This window comes from Sorex fumeus, unplaced genomic scaffold (assembly GCF_029834395.1).
Source record: "Sorex fumeus unplaced genomic scaffold, SorFum_2.1 ptg000030l, whole genome shotgun sequence".
Lineage (NCBI taxonomy): Eukaryota > Metazoa > Chordata > Mammalia > Eulipotyphla > Soricidae > Sorex > Sorex fumeus.
Genome location: NW_026606087.1, coordinates 16283636 through 16311415, shown reverse-complemented (window position 1 = coordinate 16311415; position 27780 = coordinate 16283636). Strand labels below are relative to the sequence as shown.

The 27780-nt window shown below is 41.5% G+C and overlaps 1 protein-coding gene across 4 annotated transcripts in view; it reads right to left on the bottom strand.

The window, feature by feature from the left end:
* NUP98 (nucleoporin 98 and 96 precursor) overlaps window positions 1-27780 on the bottom strand; it is a 93417-nt gene that overhangs the window by 20112 nt on the left and 45525 nt on the right. For 3 of the 4 annotated variants that reach the window (XM_056116070.1, XM_056116071.1, XM_056116072.1), the window contains exons 13-21: window positions 24049-24182; window positions 19723-19910; window positions 18140-18256; window positions 16295-16593; window positions 16010-16123; window positions 14342-14480; window positions 10269-10446; window positions 7866-8030; window positions 1622-1804 (exon numbers count right to left, since the gene is read on the bottom strand). In XM_056116070.1, the coding sequence (XP_055972045.1) occupies window positions 1622-1804; window positions 7866-8030; window positions 10269-10446; window positions 14342-14480; window positions 16010-16123; window positions 16295-16593; window positions 18140-18256; window positions 19723-19910; window positions 24049-24182 (1517 nt within the window). Of the gene's footprint in view, window positions 1-1621; window positions 1805-7487; window positions 8031-10268; window positions 10447-14341; window positions 14481-16009; window positions 16124-16294; window positions 16594-18139; window positions 18257-19722; window positions 19911-24048; window positions 24183-27780 lie in introns of those variants that run through there. The other variant, XM_056116073.1, reaches the window with a different exon arrangement.

Sequence of the window (27780 nt, the reverse complement as noted above, 5' to 3'; positions counted from 1 at the left end):
AAGCCTAACTCAAATGTGCCAAAAGGCTGAGAGTGAAGCGGAAAATTTATTTATTTTTTATCATTTTTTTATTAGTGAAACACCATGAGGTACAGTTATAGACTTATAAATTTTTGTGCTTGGGTTTCAGTTATACAATGATCAAGTACCCATCCCTCCACCAGTGCCCATCCTCCCCCACCACGGGTCCTAGCATCCCTCCCAACCCCCCCCTCCCGTCCCACCCTGCCGCTGTGGCAGGGCATTCCCCCTCGTTCTCTCTCTCTTCTTTTGGGTACTGTGTTTTGCAAGAGAGGCATTGAGTGGCAATCATGTTTGGTCTATAGACTGCTTTTAGCATGTCTCTCCCACCCTGGGAGGGTCTTCACAACACCCTTTATTTGGTGCTCTCTTCTCTATCTGAGCTTCCTTTTCACCTAGCACATGTGGCTGGCCTTCAAGTCATGGAGCAAAATTCCTGGTACTAATCTCAGCCATTCCTGGGTGTTAGTCTCCCGTTTTGTTGCTTTATGTTCCCCAGATGAATGCAATCTTTCTGTGTCTATCCCGCTCTTTCTGACTCATTTCGGGAAGCGGAAAATTTAAACCTCTGAAAAATTTTTGTTCTTGAACTTAAGTTTTGTGGAAAACTTTACAGACTTTTAAAACGAAAAACCAGCCTATAAAATACCAAGAGAGTTGAAGAGAGTGTACAGGGGTTAAGAAACCTGCCTAGCAAGGCCTCTGATGCTGGTTCAATCCAAAGCACTACAAAGTGTTCCCTGAGTACAATCAAGGATCACTTTTTAGCAATCAGGAACTGACTGAGCACTGCCGGGTACAGTCCAACTGCCAACCCTTTCCCAACAAATAAAAACGCAATATTGGGGCCAGAGTGATAGTACAGCAGGTAGGGCGTCTCCCTTGCAAGCAATCAACTGGGTTCAAACTCTGGCATCTCATATGGTCCCCTGAGGATGGCCAGGAATAATTCCTGAGTATAGAGCCAGGAGTAACCTATGAATTTCCCTGGGTGTGACCCCAAAACTAAAAATCAAAAATGCAAAAAAATAAACAAACAAAAATGCAACATATTTTATAGAGAAAAACCAGTGGTCACAGAGCTAAACAACCTCTCCCAAAGTTGTATAGAAATAGTTGCAAACTGAGACTGGAGTCAAGATCCCTTTTTTTTTCTGATTCTCAATATAGTCCTTCCTCCCCGAATGGGAAAATGAGAACCAACACTGTCACTGTCACTGTCCTCCCATTGTACATTGATTTTCTCGAGCAGGCCCAGTAACGTCTCCACTGTGAGACTTTATTGTTACTGTGTTTGGCATATCGAATACGTCACGGGGAGCTTGCCAGGCTTTGCCACGCGGGCAAGATACTCTCGGTAGCTTGCCGGGCTCTTCCTGAGGGGCTCGGGTTGGCCATGTTGGCTGCGTGCAAGGCAAATGCCCCACCCGCTGTGCTATCACTCCAGCCCAGTGAGAACAAACATTGGTAATATTACTTTCTTTTTTCCAATCCAGGGAGCAATCAGAATTTCTAAGTGAACCATTGACAGGGCAATTTATAAAAGGGAGAAAAACATTAATTTGACGTGCTTATGGTAGAAAGGAAGTTAGGATCTCACCTGTAAGACATGTGGATTAATTCCCAGTGAAGATGCAATGTGTGTTGAGGCAGATACAGGTTCCTGATCCTCAGGTATGTTCTCTTCCAACATGGAATCCAGAACTGGCTCCTGCGTGATATCCACCATGTCACTGTCCAGTTCTACGACTCTCCCTAATTGTTCCACCTCTGGACTCTGGCTCTGTGGAGAGAAGAAAGATCAGGAAAACAATATTATACCAAAGGGACATAGAGCTTCTATACCAATTTAGATGATTTGAAATACAATACAGCAATATTAGATTCCACCAATTCTACCTTAAGGCAGAATTAAACAGGACTTAACAATTGTTCCCAAGTCCTTAAAAGCACCTACTACTCAAATAAGGATATCACTCTTTTCTATTATTATGGTTGGGGACTGAAAGGCAAGCAGGCACCCATCCTGAAAAGAGAAAAAAAAAAAAGGCGATCTTCAGACATACAAAGACAAGATCTGATCTGATTTATCTAGCAACTACATTTTTTTGATTTAAGCAGAAGTCCTGTCCTCATGTTGCCTTGATGAAGCCATGGGAAAATAAAAGTACTGGTATTTCAGGCTGGAGCTAATTTTGGGGCTGAAAGAACCCAAAGGTGGGACTTCACCTGTATATACAGTATGTTAGGTATAAAGAATGTTGGGGCTCAAGATAGTACTGTGAGTAAGACATTTGCTTTTCACACGGCCAACCCAGTTTTAATCCCTGGTACCACATATGGTCTCCTGAGCCCTGCCAGGTGTGAACCCTGAATGAAAAGCCAGGAGGAAGCCCCGAGTACCACCAGGTAGGCTGCCGCATGCCCCCTACCCCCCCAAAAAAGCCCCAAAACTTGAATGTCTAATTTCCCAAAAAAAGGCAACAAAGTAGTCACATTAGGGACAATTTTGATTTTTGTTTTTTTAATATCAAGTTAGATTAAGCTGGTTAAAGATCACAGTTGATTTCTTGAACAGTAAAGATTCACAAAGCTGAAACTCACTGTAAAATAAATGATCCAATACAAAATAAAGATGTCCTAAATTCCAATATGACCTGTAACTGTTGGTCAAACTGTTAGGCAGCAAAAGCAATTTATGTAACATTCTCAAATGAAAAAACTCCATGAATTATTTTTATATGATATAATCTGCAGACTATAAACTTTCCACAATTTTTTTGTTTTAGGGTCACACCCAGTGGTACTTGAGGACCATGCAGTGATAGGGATTAAACCCGGGCATCTTGCATACAAAACATGAGCTCAGCCCGTAATTATCTACTATAGTCCACATTTTGCTTATCTTTCACAAATAACTGGTTTTATGCTATGTGTGCATGTGATTTTTTTGGCCACAAGCAGGGGTGCTTTGAGCTCAGGGATCACTCCTGGGGGCTCCAGGGACCATATGTGGTTCTGGGGACCAAACCTGGGTCAGCCCCATGCAAGGCAAATGACCTAACTGCTGTCCGATTGCTCAGGCCCTTATGCTAAATCTTAAATGGAGATCACGCTACAAGTGGTTTAAAAAAGAGATTTCATGATTTCCTTAGACAAATGGTAGCAAAACTTCTAAATTTTATTTTAAATGGCAGGAGGTCAAGCAGGTAGGGTATTTGCCTTGCACACGACTGACTCATGTTGGATCCGCAGCATCCCATATGCTTCTCCTCCACCCCCCGCCCCCAAGCACCACCAGGAGTAATTCCTGAGTGTAGAGCAGAAATAACCCTTGAACATTCCTGGTGTGACCAAAAAAGTAGTAAAAAAATTAAGATGCTTTAAATGGCGTGCTTCCGCTAATTTCTTGCATTCATTTGTAATTATGCTTACTATAAGAGAGTTTCCCCTTTTTGTCCCTACCCCATTTTGGTGGGTGAGTGGGGGTGTTTGGGGCATATCCAATAGTACTCAGAAGACCATGTGGTGGTGGCTAGGGATTGAACTGGAGTCAGCTGTATGCAAGTGCCTTGACCCTGAGATTATTTCTCTTTTGCCCTCCCATTTTCAACTGTAGAAAAGTTGAGGAGTTGGGTATGTGGTGAATTTAACCTCCAGCCCCATGACCCACTGTTTTCTGTACTTAATACCAAGCAGTAGTTCAGCATTCAGTGAATGATCTCTTTTTTAATCTTTCCACTGGATATAGTGCCTGGCACACAGAAGAGAAAGTAATTCCTATCTATGGAAGTTCAAGAAGGGGCCTGGAAAATCAGCAAGGAAGTGGCAGGCGGATGGTTCCATCTTATTACATTATTCAACAAAAGAATGATACTTGCGGCCAGGGCTATAGTACAATGGGTTGGGCATTTGCCTTGCATGTGGCCAACCTGGGTTCAATCCCCAGCATCCCATATGGTTCCCTGAACACCACCAGGAGTGATTCCTGAGTGCAGAGCCAGGTTAACCCCCAAGCATCGCCAGGGTGACCCAAAAAGAAAAAAAAAAAAAACCCCGAAGAAACAAAATAATACTAACTGCAAAAACAAACTCACTGAGAACACTTCTAGGCAAAGGATTTTATCAAATGGCGTAAATTCTATCAAATACCTAGGTAAGAGACCTACTAGACTGTGCATGCCCTTAAGAATATTAAAGATCAAGGTTCTATTCACTTTGACATGAAGCATAGACTTCAAAGGCAAAGGGTTCTGGAGATGGTCCAGAGCTAGAGTGCATGTTTTGCACATAGGAGATTTCAGGTTCTATCTGCAGTACCACCTGGTCTCCCCCCAGCACTGTCAGCATGACCCCAGAGCACTGAGCCAAGAGTAGTTCCTGAAGACTGCCAAGGGTGGCTTAAAAACAAAAAAGAAAAAAAATGAAAAGAAAAAAAATGTTTGTGTGGGGGGCCTGAATAGTACAGCAGGTAGGGTGCCTGCCTTGACACCCCCCAAGGGAATTAAATTACTATGAAATTATGAGGATTCTTCTGGCACAATAAAGCTGTCCTTCAATAGTACATGAAGCGGGACTGGCGAGTACAGCAGACAGGGTACTTGCCTTGGACTCAGCTAAGTTGGGTTTGATCCCTGGTATCCTATATGGTCCCGAGTACAGCCAGGAGTAAACTTTGCGCATGGCTAGGTATAAGTCAAAAAAAGAACAAGAAAGATATATATTTCTACACTGTCACCTGACACCTTAAGAGGCTGATTTCCATGATGCAATCTATGGTGGTATATTGGTTTTCTGGACACTTTCTCTCAAAGTCTCTGACCTGGAGATGATTCTTTCAATTTTAGGAAAATTAACATTTTTGTTGTGTGCCACATCTAGTTCCACTGCCTGTTACATAAAATCTTCAGCTCTTTCCATTCTGTTCTGATGCCTGCCATATCCTGAGGTGGGGATGAGAAACCCTGCTTGTCTGTTCCCAGTTCATCCAGTCGGCTCAGATTTTCCTCATGGCAATTAATAAAGGGGTTGTGAGATAGTATAGGAGTTAGGGTGCCTGAATGGAGCAGATCCAAGTTCAATCTCTGGCACTCCAAATCCCTGAGCACGTCAGGAGGGAACCCTGAGCGTAGAGTCAGGAGCCCTGAGCATCACTGGCTGTGGCCCCCCCAAAATTAAAACCAAAACCAAGAAAAACAACTGTGTAATCACTGGCACTTCTTAACCACCTGACCTAGGTTACTGAACAATAACAAAATTTTCCAGAGTTCCCAGTACTAGTCTAATACATTAGCTTAATACCTGGATATTTGCCATTTCTGATTTTGCTTTGGGTCAAAGTCCAACTCAATCAATATATCTGAAAATATCTCTATTTCACCATTTTAATCCTAGCCAAATTCCTTTCTCCTAGAACCCGGTTTTTCTGAAGAATTATGCTCAGTTCACCCAACAGCTCTTGCATATTATGACATCATAGAACTTATAGTATCTCTATTTGTATTCGGGAAATTAAAGAGCCTGAAAAACCACTGAATGTCAACATTACATAGATTGTTCATCTTTCCATAGATGAAGCATTTTCTTTTATGCTCTAGGATCTCACAAATTACTGGCAAAAATAAGGCTGACTCCTCCTATAAAAATACACATATCTAGAACAAAAGAAATGGGTAGGGTGCTTGCCGTGCACACAGTGAACCTAAATTCAATCCACAAACCGCATATGGTCCCCTGCAGGAGTGATCCCTGAGCACAGGAGGAAGCCTTGAGCACCATGGGGCTTGGCCCAAAAATCAAACACAAACAGAAAAAAAATACTATGGGAGTCAAACTGATAGTACATTGGGTAGGACCTGCCCTGCACATGGCCAATCATAGTTCAATCCCAGGCAATACACAAGAGTCACCACCCAGCCCAGAGAGGTGTGGGTCCTCCGAGAACAAAAACATGCCTTGGAAAGAAGTAAAATTACTAAGTAGATTCAAGTTAAGTAAAATTAAACTATTCTGACAAATGAACCTGGATAACTGGCAAACCAATACAGCAACATATAAAATTTAATATATTTTCTAGCTACTATTTTATCATATTCTCCTCGTCTTGTAGATATAAACACGGCATACATGCAAATAATTTTCAGAAAATGCTTCCTAAGAAATTATTGCTTCTTTGGGATTGGGAGGATGGCTCAAAGGACTACAGCTCCTCATGCCTTCATACACAGGGCTCAGCTTTGATCCCAAGCATGGTGGGGGGGGGGGGGCGGGGGGGAGAGGGCGCTCTCCCCCCAAACCCAAAATAATGCTCTAAGGATGTCCACTCTAAAAATTTGTATTCTAAAACTGTTTCTTCTATAAAGTGTGCTTTGTTGTGGGGTCAGAGAGCTCATATACCTGCAGCTTTCCTTGTGGGAGCCCCAGGTTTCATCTCTGGTAATGCATGCTCCCACAAGATGTATCAGAAGGGACGACTTTGTACAAGGATGGGTATATCCCCTAAGCTACGCACTCCTACCAAAAAAAAAAAAAAGATTGTACTGCTAAACTCTATCAATAGGTTACATGATGATGTATAAGTAAATACCTTGGAAAACAAAGAGCTAAAACCCTTGCAGAAAGCTAACTGAACTTTTTATTTTGGCTTTGTTTCTGCGCCACACCCTGCATGGCACAGGAATTGCTTGTTTCTGTACTCAGGGAACCATAGGCAGTGACAGGGAATCTGCAGCATGCAAGTCCTTACTTGCTGGTACTCTCTCTGCCCCCACAAACTGTACTTTCAAAAGATTATAGTGAAAAGGCTAGAGAGTTTGATCCCAGGCACCTCACAGTTCCCTGAGCAAAGAGCCTGTAATAGCCTCTGAGGACATCTCCCCAAGCCCTTTGGGGGTGGGAGAGTAAAACCATAGTTTACAAAACAAACAAACAAAAAAGATTAAACTGCACATCACTGGCCCAAAGGAACAGCAAAGGGTTTGTAACACCTGCCTTGCCCTGGAAGAACAGGAGTTCAGGTCCCTGAGTTCCAACCTGCCAAGCCTGGGCTTTTGCTGCTCTGCTGTTTAGAGTGAAAACTGTACTGTTGGGGATCTTGAGCCCAAAAGGCATTTCTGGCTGCACTACAGTCAGACATGTGTAACGCAGGACACTCTCGGGCAAACACCACAACTAAAAAGATATGCAACTGCTACAACTACCCCTGGGGAGTGCCAAAACCATACCCAGTGTACCTCAGCCGGAGTGCCCGCCCTGGCAAACACATGTGCAGAGTGCAAATCTCAGTAAGTCCCATGGTCGAGTGTGAACATCACAGACTGATGTGACACCCGCAGTGAGCACCAGTCAGATGTGTGTGCACCCCCCACCCCACCCCACCCCATAACATCACCAATAACAGCAACGAAGAGAAGGGGAGGAGGAATAAAAATAAAGCAATAATAACAATAAATAAACCGCACATCAGATAGTCAACAAAGGTAGGATTTACTTTATATTAACCAACACAGGCCAACAAAAAGGGAAAAAAAAGAAAAGAAGCAAAAAAGGTGTCTTAAGTTGATCATTGAGCAGAGAATGAGCCAGTCCAAGCAAGCGAGGGAGATGTTTAAGAATGATAATCTGTAGGAAGAATAATCCAAACATAAGGTAATTATTTAGATTTCTCAAAAACAGAAGTTACAACCACTTCATGCCCTCACATGTAGTTGTCTCAACGTGATTGTCAACACATTTGTACTCTTCTCAGATTCCAGGGGGATCATAAAACAGCTTTGTAACAGCTGAATGACTTATTTTCAACTTCTGTATCATTATTCCATTCACATTCACTGTCCTTTCTCTACCTGGGGTGGTGGTGCTGGTTTGCCATTAAGGGACATCTGAAATGGGGCAGTCTGGCCTGGAGGAGGCAAAGGGGCAGTCTTCAACTTCTTTGCACAGGCTTTGGAAGGCCGTTCCTCCTCCTCTTCATCAGAATCCTGAAGGCCATATTTAGAAAAATGGGAGACCTAGTGAAGAGAATATGACAAAATTAATCTCAACACATTTTATATTCACAGGTTGCACAATATTTTCCCTAGCCTTAGCATCTTGTAAAATTACAATTTAAAAAAGATCAAAATCCTTACAATACAATAAAATATACATATTTCCCCCTAAGATTTAAATGATGTCTGGTGCATATTCAAATTGCTCATAAATTTATCAAATTAACATGCTAATTTAAATTGGAAATTGACCCCGAAGCATTTTTAATATATTTCAAATCCATATATTAGTTACATTAAGTCCTTCAACTAATTAAATAATCTACCAACTGAGAACACAGTTGAGTGGTATGAGCCTAAGGGTGGGACTGGAGAGACAGAAGAGCGGACGGGGCGAGGCGAGAAGACACAGTCTTGTAGGCCACCAACCCAGGTTCTATCCCCAGCCCCACATATGGTCCCCTGAACACTGCCATGAATCAGCTCTGTGCACCTCCAGGTATGGCCCCCCTACAAAAGATAAAGAGCCTAAATGTGAGGTCTTTACTTAAAAGCCTCCTACCACTCACTAGCTGTGGTCCCAATTTTAAAATTTAAAAAGTTAAATGAGCTCTCTGGAAAGAAAGATGGCGGCCGCACGGGAGCCTTGTGGAAAGCGGGTTTGAGCCGGGCTCGGGGGAGCGGCGGGGACCTCATGGGAAGGGGGGCTTTGTGGGCCGTCCCCCACGCCCCACCGAGGTCGCCAGCTGCCCCCCACGAGCGGCTCTCCGGCACGGCCACGACTCCAGGGCACAGAAACCAATCTCTTAACTAGCTAACTTTTAATAGAAATTCTTCCAGGGTCAATAAGTAAAATAGCAGAAATTCAAAACCGCGCGGCCGCTATTGCGGCCGCGCGACATCATTTTATTCTTAAACCAAGTTGTAGAAAGCAAATCATTCCACAACGCTGTTTCAGCATGTCTGATTGGGGGGGGGGGGGGGGTCGTAAACTCTAAACAATAATTGTGCATCTTCTATCGAAATAATCTATCTAGTCAAAGTAGATAGAGTATTAACTAGAACTCATCTGCCTCACAAAGAATTGGGAGGGGTGGGAGGTGGGGGTCTATTGGGGTTCGGGGTTAAAAATGAGTATTGGTAAAGGGAAATATGTTTGGTATCTACATGACTGAGACCTAAACCCGAAAGCTCTGTAACTTTTCCCACAGTGATTCAATAAATAAATAAATTATAAAAAAAAAAAATAAAAAAAATAAAAAAATAAAAAAAAATAAAAAGTTAAATGATTCGAATGGCCTGTAAAAATAAACTACTGCAATAAATAAGGAAGGAATACAGTAAAACTCTGTATTACACCACCATAAGTCTTTTTTTTAAAGTGCTGGGGATCAAGCATAAGGCCTCAAAAATGCAAGGCAAATACTCTACCATTGAGTTATATCCTACAATTCCCAAAATCTTTATTTAAATGAACATATTTGTTTAAAGGGGGCTCGAGGGGTAGTAGTACAGCAGGAAGGATGTTTGTCTTGTAGAGGTTGACCCAGGTTCAATCCCCGGCATCCCATATGGTCCCCTGAGCACTGCCAGGTGTTAATTCCTGAATGCAGAGGCAGCAGTAATCCCTGAGTATTGCTGAGTGACCCAAAAAGCAGGGGGGAAAAAAAAGAGAGAAAACATATTCATTTAATAATTTGATACCTGAAAAAGGAAACGTATAATATCCTTCATGATGCTAAGAGGGTGGAGAAACTGTACAGAGCTTAAGGCACTTATTATGCATGTGGTCACCTCCACTGATACCCAGCACAGCATGAGCCCCTGAGCAGTGCCTGAAAAGGCCTCTGAGCACTAAGCCAGGAGCAGCACCTGAGAAATAATGGGTAATTCCAGGAATAGCCCCTGAGCATCGCTGGGTGTGTCACCTGCCTACCCCCTCAAAAAAGGGAAGAAAAGCATAGCTTAGAAGTATATCTATTGCTCATAAATGGGATAAAAGACTTGAATCATGAGTCCATAAAACTTTTAGCTCCTTACCACTCTGGGGCATAACTCCTTATTGTTCTATAATTTAGAGATATAAGTGGGAATAAATAACATTATCTTCATATCTGGATTCTTATTTGTAAAACTAAAGAGAATTTAAAGATAAAATTCCTTAACAAAAACACATTTTTCTAAATCCTTACAAACAGGCAAATATTTATTGTGTGTGACTATGAACTACTTTTTAAGAACTAAATTAAGAGACAATACCTTAAACACCCATGAACCAGTTTCAGGACGGTACTCTTTGAACTGAGCTCCCTGTTTCCTTGAAACTGCTTCCAATCTTCCTTCATAATTGATATCAGCAAGTCGATCTGGGCTCTTTATTAAACAACGTGATGTTTTGTCAGTTGGCCAAACTCCATCCAGTGTAACTTCAGCCTTCCTGTAATGTTCCACCAAGTGAAGTATAAATGCTTCAGGTTTAAGATTAACTTTAGATTTACTACAAATGTACAGAGGTAATGTACTCCTCCTAATAGTAGTACCTGGGTGGAAAGCTGTTCAATTCATTTAGTAAGTCTTGCATCTAGGACAGTGACCGGCACACAATAGCAGATGAAATTTAAAAAATTATTCATTGTGGCAGAAAAGTTAGCAATTTATGATCTAAACCATCTCTGTCATTCACTAGTATTAAATATATTCACGTAGTCTGCAATTTTTTTTCATGTAACAAAAACTGAAAACAATTCTATTTTCCTGCTACCTCAAAGCGTTCCATAGTGACCACCATTCTACTTCTGTTTCTATGATTTTGACACTCCGTGCTTCAACACAGTCTGCCATTTTGTGAAAGCCTTATTTCACTAAGCATAATGTCCTCAAGGTGCCTCCATTCTGTAACATGTCAGAGTTTCTCCCTTTGTATAGTTGAATATTTTACTGACATACATAAGGTACAATTGGTCTATTTTTTCATTTGCAAATGGACATTTGGGTTGTTTTATTTCCTGGCTCTTGTGAATAGTGAAGCAACTAATAAGAGTGTGTAAATAGTTTCCCCCCCCCCCCCCCCCCCAGAACCTGCTTTCTTTTGGCCGGACATTCAAAAATAGAATTTGCTCGAGTTACTGTGTCTGGCATATCGAAAATAGAATAACAAACAATTTCAGATTTTTTTTGAGGAACTACTATTTTCAATAGCAGCAGCACTATTCACATATTAAATAATACGACAAAACAACACACCTAGGATTCAAGTTCACAATTTTTTAACAAGAATTGCAGAACACTAGATGCATAAAATATATCCACAGTATTGTAAGTCAAGAAATGGAGAGAGAGTATGGAGCATAGGAGTTCTGCTTTATACACAGCTGTCTTGGGTTCAATCCTGAGCACTGCATAAGGTTCCTCAAGTGATCCCTGAGTGCAGAGCCAGGAGTAAGCCCTGAGCACAGTGGGTGTGTCCCAAACCCCAAACCAAAACACAACTGTGAATTATACATTAAAAAAAAAAAAAAAGTCTAACCTGAAATTAAAAAAAAAAAAAGAAGAAGAAATCACAAACCTTATTTTTCTTTCCTTAGTTTCTGGGACACACCTGCCAGTGCTCAAGGTTTATTCCTAGCCTTTGTACTCAGGTATCACTCCTGGGAGGACAGCAGGACAGGACTTGGGGACCATAGGTGGTGCCAGGGACCAAATCATGGGTTGGCCACAAGCAAGGCAAGCACCCCAATGATAGTAAGACATACCTGCTCACTATAGCTCAGATGTTGGTAATGTTGAATGTTCTTTAATGTTTGCTGGACAATTCATTTGGTTTGGGGCACACAAAGAAAGATTATTTCTGGTTGGTGTTTTTGCTTGATTAGCTTCACCCAGCTGTGCTCAGGGGACCATACAGGGTCCAGGAACTGAATCCAGGTCAGCCATGTGCAAAGCAAGTACCCTATCTGCTATACCATCACTCCGGCCAAATGTCAGTTATTTTTGTGTTATTTTATGTGTCCTATTACTTTTTTTTTTTTTATTAGTGAAAAACCATGAGGTACAGTTATAGGCTTACAAATTTTGTGCTTGGGATTCAGTTTGTCCTATTACTTTTTAAGATTCATCTATTAGTTACGACATTGGGTGGTTTTTTTTGGGTGGAATCTTTAGGTAATATATGATCACATACATAACATCCTATCATCTGCAAACACATTATTTCCTTCTTCCTTCAATCGGAATGTCTTTTGCCTTTGTTGCCGAATTGCAATGGCTGGAACTTCTAGTACTATTGAATAAAGAGAAACAAACTTCCTTTTGAATGTGAAGCCCATACTGTAGCCTTGTTCTTGAGGTTAAAGGAAAAGCTTCACTGTTTCATTACTGAGTATGATCGCTTGAGTTCTTCATGTATTGCTCATGGGGGAGGGGAAGGAGTGCCGATCTGTGCCACACCCAGATATGCACAGGGTTTACTCCTGGTTCTGCACTCAGGAATTAATTCTGGCAGTGCTCTGGAGAACAATGAGATCCTGGAGATTCAAACCCAGGTTTGTCTTATGCAATGCAAGCAGCTTACCCCTGCTATGATTCCAACACCACGATGTATTGCTCTTATTATAGTGAAATAGGTTTCCTTAATTCCTTATTTACTGAGTGAATGTCCATCATAATATTGTTGAATTTTGTCTCATGCATTTGTGGGGGGCTGGAGCAATAGCACAGCGGTAGGACGTTCGCCTTGCACGCAGCCAGCCTGGCCAAGCTGGGTTTGATTCCTCCGCCCCTCTTGGAGAGCCTGGCAAGCTACTGAGAGTGTCTCGCCTGCACGGCAAAGCCTGGCAAGCTATCCGTGATGTATTCAACATGCCAAACACAGTAACAAGTCTCAAAATGGAGACGTTACTGGGCCTGCTCGAGCAAATCGATGAACAACGGGAGGACAGTGCTTTTGTGGGACATTTTCCACCCTTACTGCTAATATGGGCTGGAGCGATAGCAAAGCAGGCAGGACACTTGCCTTGCACGTGGCCAACTTGGGTTCGATTCCTTCGTCCTTCTTGGAGAGCCTGGCAAGCTACGGAGAGTATCCTGCCTGCACAACAAAGCCTGGCAAGCTCCCCATGGTGTATTTGATATGTCAAAAACAGTAACAAGTCTCACAATGGAGACATTACTGGTGCCCACTTGAGCAAATCAATGAACAAAAGGAGGACAGTGCTACCGCTAATACGTTATTTTACACGGGTCAGTTTCCACTATGTTTTATTGTATTGTTTCCACTATGTTGTATTCTTGTATTGCAGAATTGGATTCCATTTGGTCATGGTATCTTTTTACCCAATTTTTTAAAATTTTGGGTTTTTGAGCCATATCCAGTGGTATTCAGAACTTATTGCTGGTCTATGCTCAGGGATCACTACTGGAGGCGTTCAGGGAGCCATGTTGGTGCCAGGAATTAACCACTGGTCAACCATGTCCACCATACTCTCTGGACTAATTCTTGAGCCCCTAATCATTTTATTATGCCACTATATTCAGTATGCTAGCATTTTGTTGGGGATTTTAAAAATCAATACTCAGAAGGACTATTGGTCTGTATTCTTTTTGACAGTATCTTTGTCTACTTGTTATTAAGGTAATGATGGCCACGCAGAATGAGTCAAAGAATTGTTCCTTTTTGATTCTTCGTCAGAGTTTGAAAAGTATTTTTTTAGTATCTATACCACTAAAATATCTAAAGTCCCTTTATTAGTTGTTTGGTTTTAAGGTTCATCGATAGTAGTATAGGAGGATACGGATTTAATTTTTCTTATGAGGCTGCTCATATTTTTTTTCCCTCATGATTGAAACTTGTAGGTTGGGGGATGGAGCAATAGCATAGTGGGTAGGGCATTTGCTTTGCACGCGGCAGGCCAACCCAGGTTCCCATATGGTCTCCTGAGCACCGCCAGGGGTAATTCCTGAGTGCAGAGCCAGGATAACCCCTGTGCATTGCTGGGTGTGACCCAAAAAGCAAAAAGCAAACAAACTTGTAGGTTGTAAACAAATGCTTTTAACTACTTAGCAGTAGGTTAAGCTATTAGCTCAAAATAAAATACAAAGAAATAGACAGGGTCAAAGAAAAAAAATATTAAAAAGTTATTTTGAAATAGTGTAACTGATTAACATTACATATAGGGACTAAAAAAAATGAGAATACATATTTCAATACAATAAAAATTACACGGTCCAGCAAGGCAAAATAGAAGTTGCACATGAATGTAAATAATGTGAACCTATATGCCTACCGAAAAACATTTTGATTCAGTTACTTTCTAAATATATAAATAAGTTCATACCTATTCAGCCCTTCACCCACAGGTGGTTTTTGGTTATCATCTAAGTATACAATCACTTCTTTCCGTCGGATATGTACAATATCATCCAAATTTAGATTTGTCAAGTTCACATCTCCTTCAAAATAGATTGAACCATAACCTAAAAGCGAGAGGAAACAGTTTAAACAAAATATTTTAACTCATTCTACATAAGGACAAAAACCTACTTGGCATTTTCAGTGTCAGTCAAAAGGAACAAGCAGCTTGAAAACTTAATCAGTACTTTAAATCACCCGGCATTACCTTGAAAAAGATTACTTTCGCAGTAAAATTTAGCAGATATTATCATCTAAGCATACACTGTTATCTGGTTAAAATAACATTTTTTGGTTTGTTTTTTGGTCAGGCCTGGTGATGTTCAGGTCACTTCTGACTCTGCCCTCAGGAATTACTGCTGGCCATGCACAGGGACCATATGGGATGCTGGGGATAGAAGCCAGTCAGCCATGTTCAGGGAAGTTTGCCCTATCTGCTGGCCCAATATCTGCATTCTCATAGCTCTTATACCATTTCCAAAAAGCATTTTCAGTGGCATCTCCCAAGTTGGTGCTTCAGGGTCCAGAGGCAATTGCTAGCAGCATTCGACTGGGTGCTAGTTGGGTCCAGCAGTGTCTGAGTCACCAGGGATACCAAGGAAACCAAGCTCAGGAAACTATGCAGTAGCAGGACTTCCAATATGAGGCATGTGCCCTAGTCCTCTGAACCACCTCCCTTACCCAAAGAGCATCCTTACATCTTCTGTAAGAGTGTGTAAGGCTGCTACATTAATAACCCTTGGCACCTACCCAGAAGTATGTGTTAAATATCTGGGTTTTGGCTTGATCTTAAAGCCCGTGCTCTCCCCCTGAACAGTATCCCACTTGTTTGTCTCTTTGCTTATTTCCACTCTGGAGTAGCCTGTATCTTTTCTTGAATACATTTTCTTTCACTCCTCTTACACCTTTGTAAGCAAGTTTTGTTCATCTCATTTTGGGGTGACATTTTTAGCCAATGTGACTGTTCAAGGCTTACACCTTGTCTAGCTGCTCAGGGAACAATGGGATGCTGGCAACTGAACCTGGCCTCCTGCATGCAAAGTAAGTGTGCATTAGTTCTCTGAGCACTCTCCTGTCTTAGTTTGCTTGTTTTTTTTTGATATAATCTGGCAAGATGAGATCATTCTTATTCCAAAGTTTACCTATTTAGTAATACATAAGCATTACCCATTTGTTAGCTAATCAATTTTTCTTATTTAGTATTTCTCTTTTTACTATGATTTTTTAAGATGCGGAAAACTGCGACAAGTCAGAATAATTGTCAGTTATTTGGTTCTGCTCTTTCTTGGTTTGCTACTTGTCAAAGTAGGTCCACATGTAGGGAAAAAAACACTTGTAAAGAGCTTCCTCTACAAATTACAAAAACAAAGTGCAGGGGAGCGAGAGACAGTCTCGCAGGGTAGGTGCTTGCCTTGCAAGCAGCCAACCTGGGTTAATCCCCAGCACTGCACATGGTCCCCTAAGCACCTCTAGGAGAGTTTAACCAGGAGTAAATGGGAACATAAGTGAGTATGCACCACCCCTCCTGCCCCCCACCAATAAAACAGAAAAGCAAAATAAGGTGCAAATTTTATAAACTCTTAAACTCACTCACCTTTACGACCAATGGTGAAGTCAGAAACAATGCATTCTCCTTTATCATTGGTTATTTTAGCAAGGTCATCCATAGACGGAATAGTATAGTAACCAACTTTGGTAAGAATAATACCTATGGCAAAGAAACAGAAAATATAAAGATACAAAATACTTGAGAATCCACAGAACTGCGAAGTGTTTAAATGGTAAGTTCTCTAGAAGACAATAAAAACATAGAGAAGTTCAGATAACTGACTTCTACTAGGCCAAAATTTCTGACCCACGGAGCCAATTTGAACCTGACCTGCTGGATGCATATGGTAACTATTGTTTTCTATTTCATCTCGGTCGTCCTGCAATGACTCCTCATGAAAAGAGGTCTCTTCACTGCTTCCTTCCAGTCCATTTCGTAAGGCAGCACGCATATTCAACGCAACGATGGTATCGTCCATGCTGCCGCTGCTGTTGTGCTTATTTCCAGCACTCTCTGGGGTTTGAGGAATGGGTTTGGCAATAGGGTTAGTATAAAAACGTGATACAAGAGAATCATCATCTCCATCCTGCTGATGATTCTCATCAACAGATTTGTTCAGGAAATTAAACCTGAAAAGAAAAAAGAGAATGTCTTCAGCATATTATAGTAGCAGTGACCATAGGTTAACCCTTACCTAAACCTTTAAGTGTCTGCCATGGTTCTATGTACTACTACATACTAAACATTCATTTATAGCGTAATCCTGCAAAACTATCATTCACTCTATTTCATAGTAAAGAAAAGTTATCCAGAAAAATTAAATAACATGCCCAAGGAGCAAAACCTTTTTTGGAGACAGGACATTTTTAATCCCTCAACTGTGGCTATAGATTCCATGCATTAATTTATTTTCAGGAATGTATAGATTGGAGTTCAATTTTCAATTTAAAAAAGAAGGGGTGGGGGGCCCAACAGGATAGCTCAGTGGCCTACAATGCCTGATTTATAAGTTATTAAGCCACAAATTTCATCCCTGGTACCACTGCAAGCACTGAATTCAGTCCCGACAGTTTCTGCTACCTGGCCTCCACCTTTTTACCTCTGATCCCCAGTGACCACTACTGTCAAGAGCATGTGAAGCACCAGAACTAAAGATGGCCCTGGTTGAGTGCCATCCACCCTGCTGAGTTTGGGTGATCCTTGGTCAATACAACAATGAAGGGGAAGAGGAACAAGAAAAGTGCGAGTGTTCTATGTGAGGGCAAATGATTAATGTTGAATTTACAAGAAAAAAAAATGAACAATTTAGATTCTGAGTATAATCAGCAAGGTAACAAAAACACATTTTAAAAAGAGGGAGGTGAGGCTGGAGTGATAGAACAGTGGGTAGGGAACTCGCCTTGCAGGCAGCCGACCTAGGTTTGATCCCCGGCACCCCATATGGTTCCCAGAGCCCACTGGGAGTCATCCCTGCACGTAGAGCCAGGAGTAACCCCTGAGCATAGCCAGGTGTGCACCCCCTCCCCCCCCAAAAAAGCCCAAAAAACAAAAAAAATCCCAACAACCTAGAATTTGGTTTTCCTTTGGGTCAAATCTGACTTTGGTTGTGGGTCATTCCTACTAGTACTCATGGGATCACAGAGTGCCAGGAACTGAACCCACAGAACCCACAGGAAAAGAACACACTCCAGTCCTTTAAACTATTTTCCTGACCCTCAAAACAGAATTTTATCTGAGAATGTCTGAAACCAACAGAGAAATGACAGAATCAGCTTACATTCACAATGGATATAGAGTTATTAGAAAACTAACATGGGTACTGTGATTTGTGTTAATTATGCCACATCCAAGTGTGAGCTACTGTTATTACACATACATCAGCATCAAAGTGTTAAAAATTGATATGAAAAAGATATTTATAAAAAGCAGGTTACAGAATATCTCTCATGTGTAATCTCTAATATATATCTAAAAATATTGTATCTATAAAATGAATAAGTATCAAACTATTAGGAATAATTGTATATAACATTAATTCCTCCTTTTTACACTTACACTAGTCATGAAGGAAGGAAGGTGGGAATGAGGGAGGGAGGGAGGGAGTAAGGGAGGGAGGGAAGGGAGAAAGGAGAGAGGAAGAAGGAAAGAAAGTCTCCGTAACACAATTTAGTTTACCTCTCTCCATTTTCTGGATAATCAGATGGTGAAGCTAAATCTTCTGAATCACGATTAACAGGAGAAAAGAGATTGCTATTGTTAAGGTTTTTCAAAACCAACTTTTTGATGCTCTTCCTGTAAGCAGAGACCAAGAAATTAGGCACATAGTTATATCACACAGAAATCATCTTAAAAACTGGAATCATTATACATAAAACAATACCATTTTCAATACTGTAAAATCATGGTGCCTAAAATTAAAGAAGGAAAAAAAAAACTGGAAACAAAAAGGGTGCTCATGGTGTTCACCTTTAAGTATCTACAAATGACCTAACAATTTCAATTTGCAAATGCAAATAATCAGTCATGTTTGCAACAGGAGAGTGGATAGGTTATTGGCTTGCACATGACCAAACTGAGACTGATCCCCAGTATCCCATATGGTCCCCCAAGCCAAAAGTGATCCCTGAGCACAGAGTCAGGAGTAAGCCCTGAGTACCACAAGATGTACCCCAAAAACCCAAACCCAAACCAAAACCAAAGCAGAACCAAAAGGAGACAAAACATTTCATTCATTAATAAGCACACGATACAGTAGAAACAAGGGCCAGAAGATTGGTCCACCGTTGGAAGCCTATCTCAAGGGCTGGGTGAGAAGGCAGGTGGGATAGGGAAGGGACCATTACGACAATGACGGTTAGAAGGGATCACTGTGGATGAAAGATATGTGCTGCTCTTTACAATAGCCAGAACCTGGAAGAAACCTGAATGCCCAAGAACAGATGACTGGTTAAAGAAACTTTGGTACATCTACACAATGGAGTACTATGTAGCTCTTAGAAAAGATGAAGTCATGAAATTTACATACAAGTGGTACAACATGGAAAGTGTCATGCTAAGCGAAATGAGTCAGAAAGAGAGGGATAGACATAGAAAGATTGCATTCATCTGGGGGATATAAAGTAACAAAGTATGAGATTAATACCCAAGAATAGCTGAGATCAGCACCAGGAGGATTACTCCATAGCTTAGTGGCCAGCCCGGCATTCTAGAGGAAAGGGCAGCTCAGATAGAGAAGGGAGCACCAAATAAAGGGTGTTTGGAGGATCCTCCCAGGAGGGGAGATGCAAATTACATCAAAAGAGGGACCTGGGATGTGGCTCAAGCAGTTGAATACATGGCTTGCATATTTAAGGCCCTGGTTTGTTCCACAACAACAATAAAAAATGTTGGGATATCCCCTATCCCAAAACTGCTGAGAGTTGTCCTGGATCTGAGCAGTGCCAGGTATGGCTGACAAAATAAGGCCAGTAACATCTGCTGTTCAGTGGACCAGCGGGATAGCTCGACAAACTGGAATGTATACTTTGCAAGTAGGAGGCCCATATTTGAACCTTTACACCAAGGGGTCCCCTCTGAGCACTACCAGGAGCGACACCTGAGGTCTGAGCCAGAAGCAGCCTCTCGCCACTGCCAGGTGGGGCCCAGAAACAAACGATAAAGAACAACTAAATTTCCAGTACATTTATAAGTCAATATTATGTATTTTTAGTTTATATTAACATCTCACATTTATCATATGCTAACAAAAATAAACTCACTTGGGCATGAATGCTCCATTAGCTAAGGATGGTTCATCATCATCCAGTCCATCAAAAAGCTGCGACTTGGCTGAGCCTGTGGTTTGTAAGGCCTTTGGTCGAACTCTGGTGGCAGGGCGGGGAGTCAACTTATAGTGAGTGGGTGTAGTGAGTGCCTTCTGGGCTGCTGGATTTGTTGGTTTCAATCGCTGAAAAACAAAAGCATCAAGGGAAGTTAAAGTGGGAAGACCTAATTCAAGTGTCATCCCTGCCATTCACCTGCTAATTTCTTTAAGATTCAATTCCCAGAAAACAAAGATGTCAATATTCAATTTCTGGGTGTGTGTTTGAATGCTAAAGGAGCTGCTTCCATTTGGGGTGGGAGGGAGATAGGGTGGCACCTCCCAAATGGTGCTCAAGAGTCTTTAGGAAGTCTCCTCCTGCCCAAATGGGCCAGTGCTTCACTGCAATGGCCTGAGAATTACCCCAACTACATAATGACACGAAATCCTCCAAGGCAACACCAGGGGACGCTTGGGGAACCACGTGATGCTGGGGGTTGATGCAGAGTTGGCTGCATGCAAGACATGTGCTTTAACCTCTTATACCATCTCTCTGCCTGAAACCTGTCTTTACTTCTTTTTGATTTTTAGTAATCTTGCTAGTCCACATTTCAGACAGTTTCTATGCCTTTTTTTTTTTTTTTTTTTGCTTTTTGGGTCACACCCAGCGATGCACAGGAGTTACTCCTGGTTCATGTACTCAGGAATTCAGGAATTACTTCTGGCGGTGCTCGGGGGGATCATATGGGATGCTAGGAATCCAACCTAGGTCGGCTGCGTGCAAGGCAAACGCCCTACCCGCTGTGCTATTGCTCCAGCCCCTCTATGGTTTATTTTTGTTTGTTGTCCTGGTGCCACATTGGTGATGCTCAAGGGTAACCCCTGGCTATGCATTCAGGACTTAATCTTGGTGGTACTGGGGAACCATATGGGATACCAGGAATCAAATATGGGTCAGCTCTATGAAAGGCAAGCACTCTAACCCCTGTACTATCACTCTAGTCCCTGGGTAACTTTTTAATTTTTTTTTTTTTTTTTACTTTTTGGGTCATACCCAGCGATGCACAGGGGTTATTCCTGGCTCATGCACTCAGGAATTACTCCTGGCAGTGCTCAGGGTACCATAAGGGATGCTGAGAATCGAACTGGGTTGGCTGCGTGCAAGGCAAATGCCCTACCTGCTGTGGTATTGCTCCAGCTCCTGATTTTTAAATGTAATTTCTAAAAGATTAAATCAAAGGGAAAAAGGGGGAACATTTTAAAAGCATTTAAGGGCTGGGGAATACAGCACAGGGATAGCATAGCTTGTCCACAGGAGGCCCTGGGTTTTATCTTCACGACTGTCCCCCACTGCTGGGGGCAATCCAAGCATCTTGACAGGGGGATCGGTCCAGGAACAGCAGCACCACCCACTTTTAAAAGAAAAAATACAGATGGAAGACAGTACAGCAGGTAGAGTACTTGCCTTGCATGCAACTGACTTGGGTTTGATTTCTAGCACCCTTTACGGTACCCTGAGTTCCACCAGGTGTGATCCTGAGCATAGAGTCAGAAGTTAAGTTCTGAGCATCAACAGGTGTGGGTTCCCCCACCAAAAGAAGAAAGAAAGGAAAAGTAAAGAAAGTGGGGCCTGAGAGATACCCTAAAGGGCTGAGTTCAAGCACAGCATGCAGGAGACCCACAGGTGCTCCTTGGCAGCTCACCAGCCACTTGAACACCACTGGAGCATCCCTTAAGGACAGAGGTGGGAGAAAGGAGTCCCCAACACTGGCAGATGGGGACTAAAAAAAAAAAGTTACAAACAGAAGAAAACAGAAAATGCCATTGAGAAGTTTTAAAAACGTGAAGTTTTAAGTAAATCAAAATATACTAACAATATAGCCTGTGCATTTGTCTTCATCTTAAAAGAGAGTAACCTGCAGTAGTTTTGCTTTCTAAACCAAAGGCGAGGCCAATGGTGCAGGTAAAGCACATAACCTCACCCACTTGCTCCCACAGCACTAACAAACAAAACCCTTAAGTTATGTCATCTGATACTAGAGAAAATTACAAATTATTCGAGGCAAACTAAAATTTTAAAGGCCAATTCTCATAAAACAGAACCAGAATTAGTCTTTGAGTACTTCCTGATGTACTGCCACTCCTCCAATAGTAATAAAATTAATAAAATTCTAACAACATAAAATTCAACATTTTAACATATACAATTCAGCCATTTATAGTATGTCTCCAAGACCATGTACAACTATTACCACTGTCAAACATTCTACTCACACAACCCTGTACCTCCCAATTTTCCCTTCCAACTCCTGGCAATCGTGACTATTTTCTGTGTCCAGGAATTCACTACTGGCAGACGCTGAATAAACTGAACTATACGGCCTTCTGTGTGTCTGTCAGCAGTTTTCCAGGTCGCAGCACGTGTCAATGATTCATTCCTTCCTATGGCTGGATGATCGCTCACTGTACAAACACTTTCTGCTTCCCCCACTCATCAGCTGATGAGCATTTTTCTGTTATTGCACATTAACTAAACCAAGCTAGAGCAAATTTGATTAAACAAATGTGATCTTCATCATAAGACAGCAAGCTGACAGAATTTTTATTTCATTTATTGCTGAATGAAGTGACATGCATATGATTATGCACCTAAAAATTGCTACATGAGTAACATATAATTTTCATCTAATCGCCTCTTACGTTTACACAGCAATCTAAATCCATCTTTAATAGTTTTTTTTTATTTTGGAGGTGGGGGGAGAGATTGGGGTTCCCTGGTGATGCTCAAGACTTACTCTGTGCTCAGGGATCACTCCTGACAGGTCTTGGTCGATCGTATGTGGTGCAAGAAACTAAACCAGCATCAGGCATATGAAAGGCAAATTGCCTTAAATTCAGAGTTATCTCTCTGGCCCTAAATTCCTGTTTTGTTACTAACTAGTCATGTGGTAATATTAGAAGCCAGGTGAGGAAGGTATAAGATAATAATTTCTGCATATTAAGCAACTTACTTACGATAAGCTAAGAATGCATTATCTCATCTAATCCCTGTAGTGAACATTATTATTATTCTCTTTTTTAGAGGAGTAAGATGATTCAGAAGAGAAGCACAAAAAGACATGCCCAACCATATTTCATGGTCCAATCTATGTATCATAAATTTTAAGTTATAAAGAAGAATTAAATACAGGCCATCGAGATAGCACTTGACTGCTGAAGGCTGACCCAGGTTCAATCCATGGCATTGATAAGTTCTCCCAAGTCATCCAGGAGTGATCCCTGAGCATTTTAATCCACATGATAGCAAAAGGTAAATTTGAACCTCAAGATTTCTGTAACTGTCGCGAAAACTTTGGTAGTGGTGAAGTGTGGTACCTTGATATATCATAATCATATGTGTGGAACTGAGTGATGACTAAGGACAATCAGTCTCTCTGCGCCTTATATTGCTCAAACATAAGAACAAGGAGGGCTGGAGAAATCGTACTAAGGTCAAGGTGCCTGCCCTGCATCCTGTGGCCAACACTGATGGTTCCATTTTTCCAGGACCACTATGATTCCCTAAGCACAGGACCAAGAGGAGCCCCTCAGCTGCTGCGTGTGGCCCCAACTTCCCCTCCCAACACAAAAAAGAGGACATAAGAGGGGATGTGGTTTAGCGGTAGAGAACCGGCCTTGCATGAGTCTGATCCCCAGCACCACAAAATATGAAAACAAAACCTGTTTTATTTTAGGGCATCTCCAGCTAAATGCTCTTTTCACTCTCACGCAGCCATCCCAAAACAGCAATGTATCCCCGCCTAGTTAGAAGCATAGTATCTGGTTGGAAGTATTGCTGGGAAGGCCCTTGGGTGCCCAGAACACGGTCTGGGAGCTCTCCCCACAAACATACAAAAAGTGCATGTCTGAAAAACTTAAGAAGACATAAGTTTGCTTAGTCTATAGAGAATTTACATTCTGCATTTAGCGTCTCTTGCTCTGAGAATTTACAGCACTCTTTATAACTTCTAAAATAGACTTATTGGGACTGCAGAGCCTGTACAGGCGGTAGGGCGCTTACCTCACACACACTGTGCCAGGATTCAATCCCCAGCACCAGGAGTGACCACTGAGACCAGAGCCAGGACTAAGCCCTAAGCACTGCCAAGTGTGGCCCCAATGCTCCCGACGCCCCCAAATTAAAGCCATCATTGGTCTCCAGGATTACAGGATGAGAGGGCTTTAGCTGTTAAGGAAGGTGTCTTTACCACCCAGAGTGCTAGGGCCACCCCACAGCAAAATTTACCTCTTCTTTCTTCTTTGGGTCTGACATGGGATTGCGGAACAGCGGAGAGTCTCCAAAAGGTGAGTATGTTAGACTGTTGATGTGCTGCTGGAGAACAGCTTGCTGCGCAGCAGATGCATTTGGATCTGTCAAAGCTTTTATAAGGAAAAAAAAGGGATCAATGAAGGAATCCAATGCATTTGTAGCAAAAGAAATCAATACCCTTTGCAGATATAAATTTCAAATTTATTAATCAATTGGTAGAGACCAATAAATTAAATGAACAAAAAATGGCTAATAAAAATAATGCGACAGGCATATTTCATAAGAAAATATAATGTAACTTAGCTACATATTGTTACCAGTCAAAGACATTTATATATTAAGACATCTTTAAGAGAAGTAATTTTATGAGTACCTAATACTGAAGCACAACTATGAAAAAAGTTTCACTTCAATGTTACAAATTGGTTTAATTTTTCAAGAGTGTCTGACAATATACAGTTTTCCGCAGGAGCAATAGTACAGCAAGTAGAGCATTTGCCTTACAAGTGGCTGACCCAAGTTCAATCCCCAGCATCCTTTATGGTTCCCCAAGCACCGTAATTCCTGAATAATTTCTGAATAATTCCTGAGTGCAGAGCTAGAAGTAATCCCTGAGTATCATGGGTGTCACCCCCACCACCATCAAAAAGGCAAAAATAAAATAAACAAGAAACCGAAAACAAAAAACACTTTCCATGTCTTTTAGCCTAATGATAATTTCAACTACAGAAATGTAGTCCAAGCACTTAAACTATAAAGTCTAGAAGCTATAGAAAACATAAGTTAACAACTCTAAAACTGTTGAGTGGGCCAGGGAGAAAGCTCAAAGGGCTAGTGCCATGGTTTACTTGTGGGAGGCAAAGGGCTCAATTCCTCTGCTCAGAGTACCTCCAAGCACCACTGCCCAAGCAAAGCCTTTGGAAGGAGTCCCTGAGCACCACCAGGTGTGGCTCCAAGCCAACATGAAACAAAAGAAACACATCAAGATGGTCAGGAGAAATAGCTAAAACTGAAACAGCTTGATTATGGAAATAAGAACATGATCCTTGATTTAATTAAGTGAAAAATCCAAGAACAAATACATATATATTAGGGTCAGGAGAGATATAGAGGGTGAGGACCTTTGCTTCACATGCGGCTGACCCATTTAAATCCGGCACCATGTTTGGTCACCCACGCACTGCCAGGCGTGACCCCAGAGCACGGAGACAGCCCTGAGCACAGCTGGGTGTGGTCCCTAAACAAAATAAAAAACATACTAAAAATACAAAAGAAGCATATTGACAAGGACTGTTAAAATGTCCTTATAAACTGATTAATACTTGCTTTAAGTAAAATTCAAATGAAAAAATTTCCCCCATTTTTATTACATTTTTTCAAAGTGCAACAAATAACCAAATATTCATAGAGAAGTTTGGAAAAAGAAAAAGCGATCTATAGTAGTAGTACACAGTAAAAATGAAAAACTCCACACAACTCTGCATTGTACTTTAATAAAGAAATTTATTTGTAACATAATAGTAAAAAATACTGATTAAAAGACAAATCATACAACTAATTTTAGAGAATACTCATTCCTTTGGGCTGGAGCGATAGCACAGCGGGTAGGGCATTTGCCTTGCATACAGCCAACATGGTTGACCTGAGTTCGATTCCTCCGCCCCTCTCGGAGAGCCCAGCAAGCTACTGAGAGTATCTCGCCCATATGGCAAAGCCTGGCAAGCTACCCCATGATGTATTCGATATGCCAAAAACAGTAACAACAAGTCTTACAATTTGTTGTGAGACATTACTGGTGCTCACTCGAGCAAACCGATGAACAACGGGAGGACAGTGCTACAGTGCTACTCATTCCTTTATAAAAGTTTAAAATTTAGGCTGAAACCAAAATATAATAAAAATCAAATGAAGGGGCTGGAGAGATAGTACACAGGTAGGGTGCTTGCCTAACACACAGCTGACCCAAGTTTGATCCCCAGAATTCCTTATGGTTATCACCCTCTGCCCTCTGAAAACCACCAGGAGTGATTCCTGAGTGCAGAACCAGGGGTAATCTATTCCACTGGGTGTGGCCCCAAAACACAAAAAGCAAACAAACAAAAAAAGGCTTCTTAAAATCAGGTGTATTCACAGCGGGTAGGGCGCTTGCCTTGCAAGTGGCCAACCCGGGTTCAATTCCCAGCATTCCATATGGTCCCCTGAGCACCGCCAGGAGTAACTCCTGAGTGCAGAGCCAGGAGTAACCCCTGTGCATTGCCAGGTGTGACCCAAAAAGCAAAAAAAAAAAAAAAAAGGTGTATTCATTAAATACTATAATACAGTATGTTGATACTGTATTATAGAGAGAAATGCAAATTTGCTCAGACTTGTGAACCAAGAGAACATACACACATATACATGCACATTTATTTCTTCACTTAATATGGTGCAAGGGATCAAATTCAGGATCTCACATAATAGGTTAATAGAGGACAGGCCTTCTTAGCTATTCACTGGCCTACACGACCAAAAAACTTGCTTTTCATTTCCCCTCTTTTATACCTGAGATAATATATGCTTTAAAAAGGCCTTTACCTTACCTTAAAAAGCCATGGACATTTTAGCAGCAGTTTCACACCTCCACAAACTCACACACAGAAACACTTCTCCACTCTATACTCATTTCTTTTCTCTTTTTCCCAAGTGGTATCATAGCTTACAACAGTATGGAAATGACTTTCTACTTGCAGTGCTACTGCACGAATCGTTTCCCCAGCGCGCCAAGATCACCCACCACAGTGCCATTCCCATCGCACCCCACCCTTCAGGCAGCTGCGCCTCCTCAGCTCCCAGATCTTTTGGTATGTCTCAGGATTTGTTTGCATTAGGGATAGTCTGATCCTTCTTTGCTGTTTATATTTCATATATCAGTAAGATCATCCAGTACATAACTTTTATTTTCTGACTCACTTCCTTTATATGATGCCATCCAATTCAATCCAAGCTGCAGCAAACTGAAAAATTGGTGTTTTGTTTTGTTGCTTTTTGGGCCATACCCAGTGATGCTCAGGGATTACTCCTGTTGCACTCAGGAATTACTCCTGGCAGGTGCTTGGGGAACCATATGGGATGCTGAGGATTGAACTGGGATCAACCACATGCAAGGCAAATGCCCTACCCACTATACTATCACTCTTGTCCTTGTTTTTTTTTTAATTTTTTTGGGCCACACCCAGAGATGCTCAGAGGTTCCTCCTGGCTCTGCACTCAGGAATTACTCCTGGCTATTCTTGGGGAATCATATGGGTGTGGAGAATCGAACCTGGGTCAGCTATGTGCAAGGCAAGTGCCCAACCTGCTGTACTATCACTGCAGCTTCAAACTGAAAATTTTTTCTCATAGCTGAGTGTATTACATTGTGCATAAATACCATAATTTCTTTAATGGCTCACCTATTGTTGGACAACAGGATTGACTGCAAATGCTATTTTAAATTAATATTGCAATGAAAATGTGTGTGCATATGTCCTTCTGGATTAATGCTTTTGTATTCTTGGGATAAATGCCTAGAAATTATTGGGTTGTAAACAGTTCAATGAAGTAATTTTTTTTGAGAAATCTCCTACTGTCTTCCAAAGAGGCTGAACCAGGCAACAGGCCCACCAGCAGTAAATGAGTTCCTTTTTCACCATATCCCTGCTAGTACTTTTTATTTATTTTATTTATTTA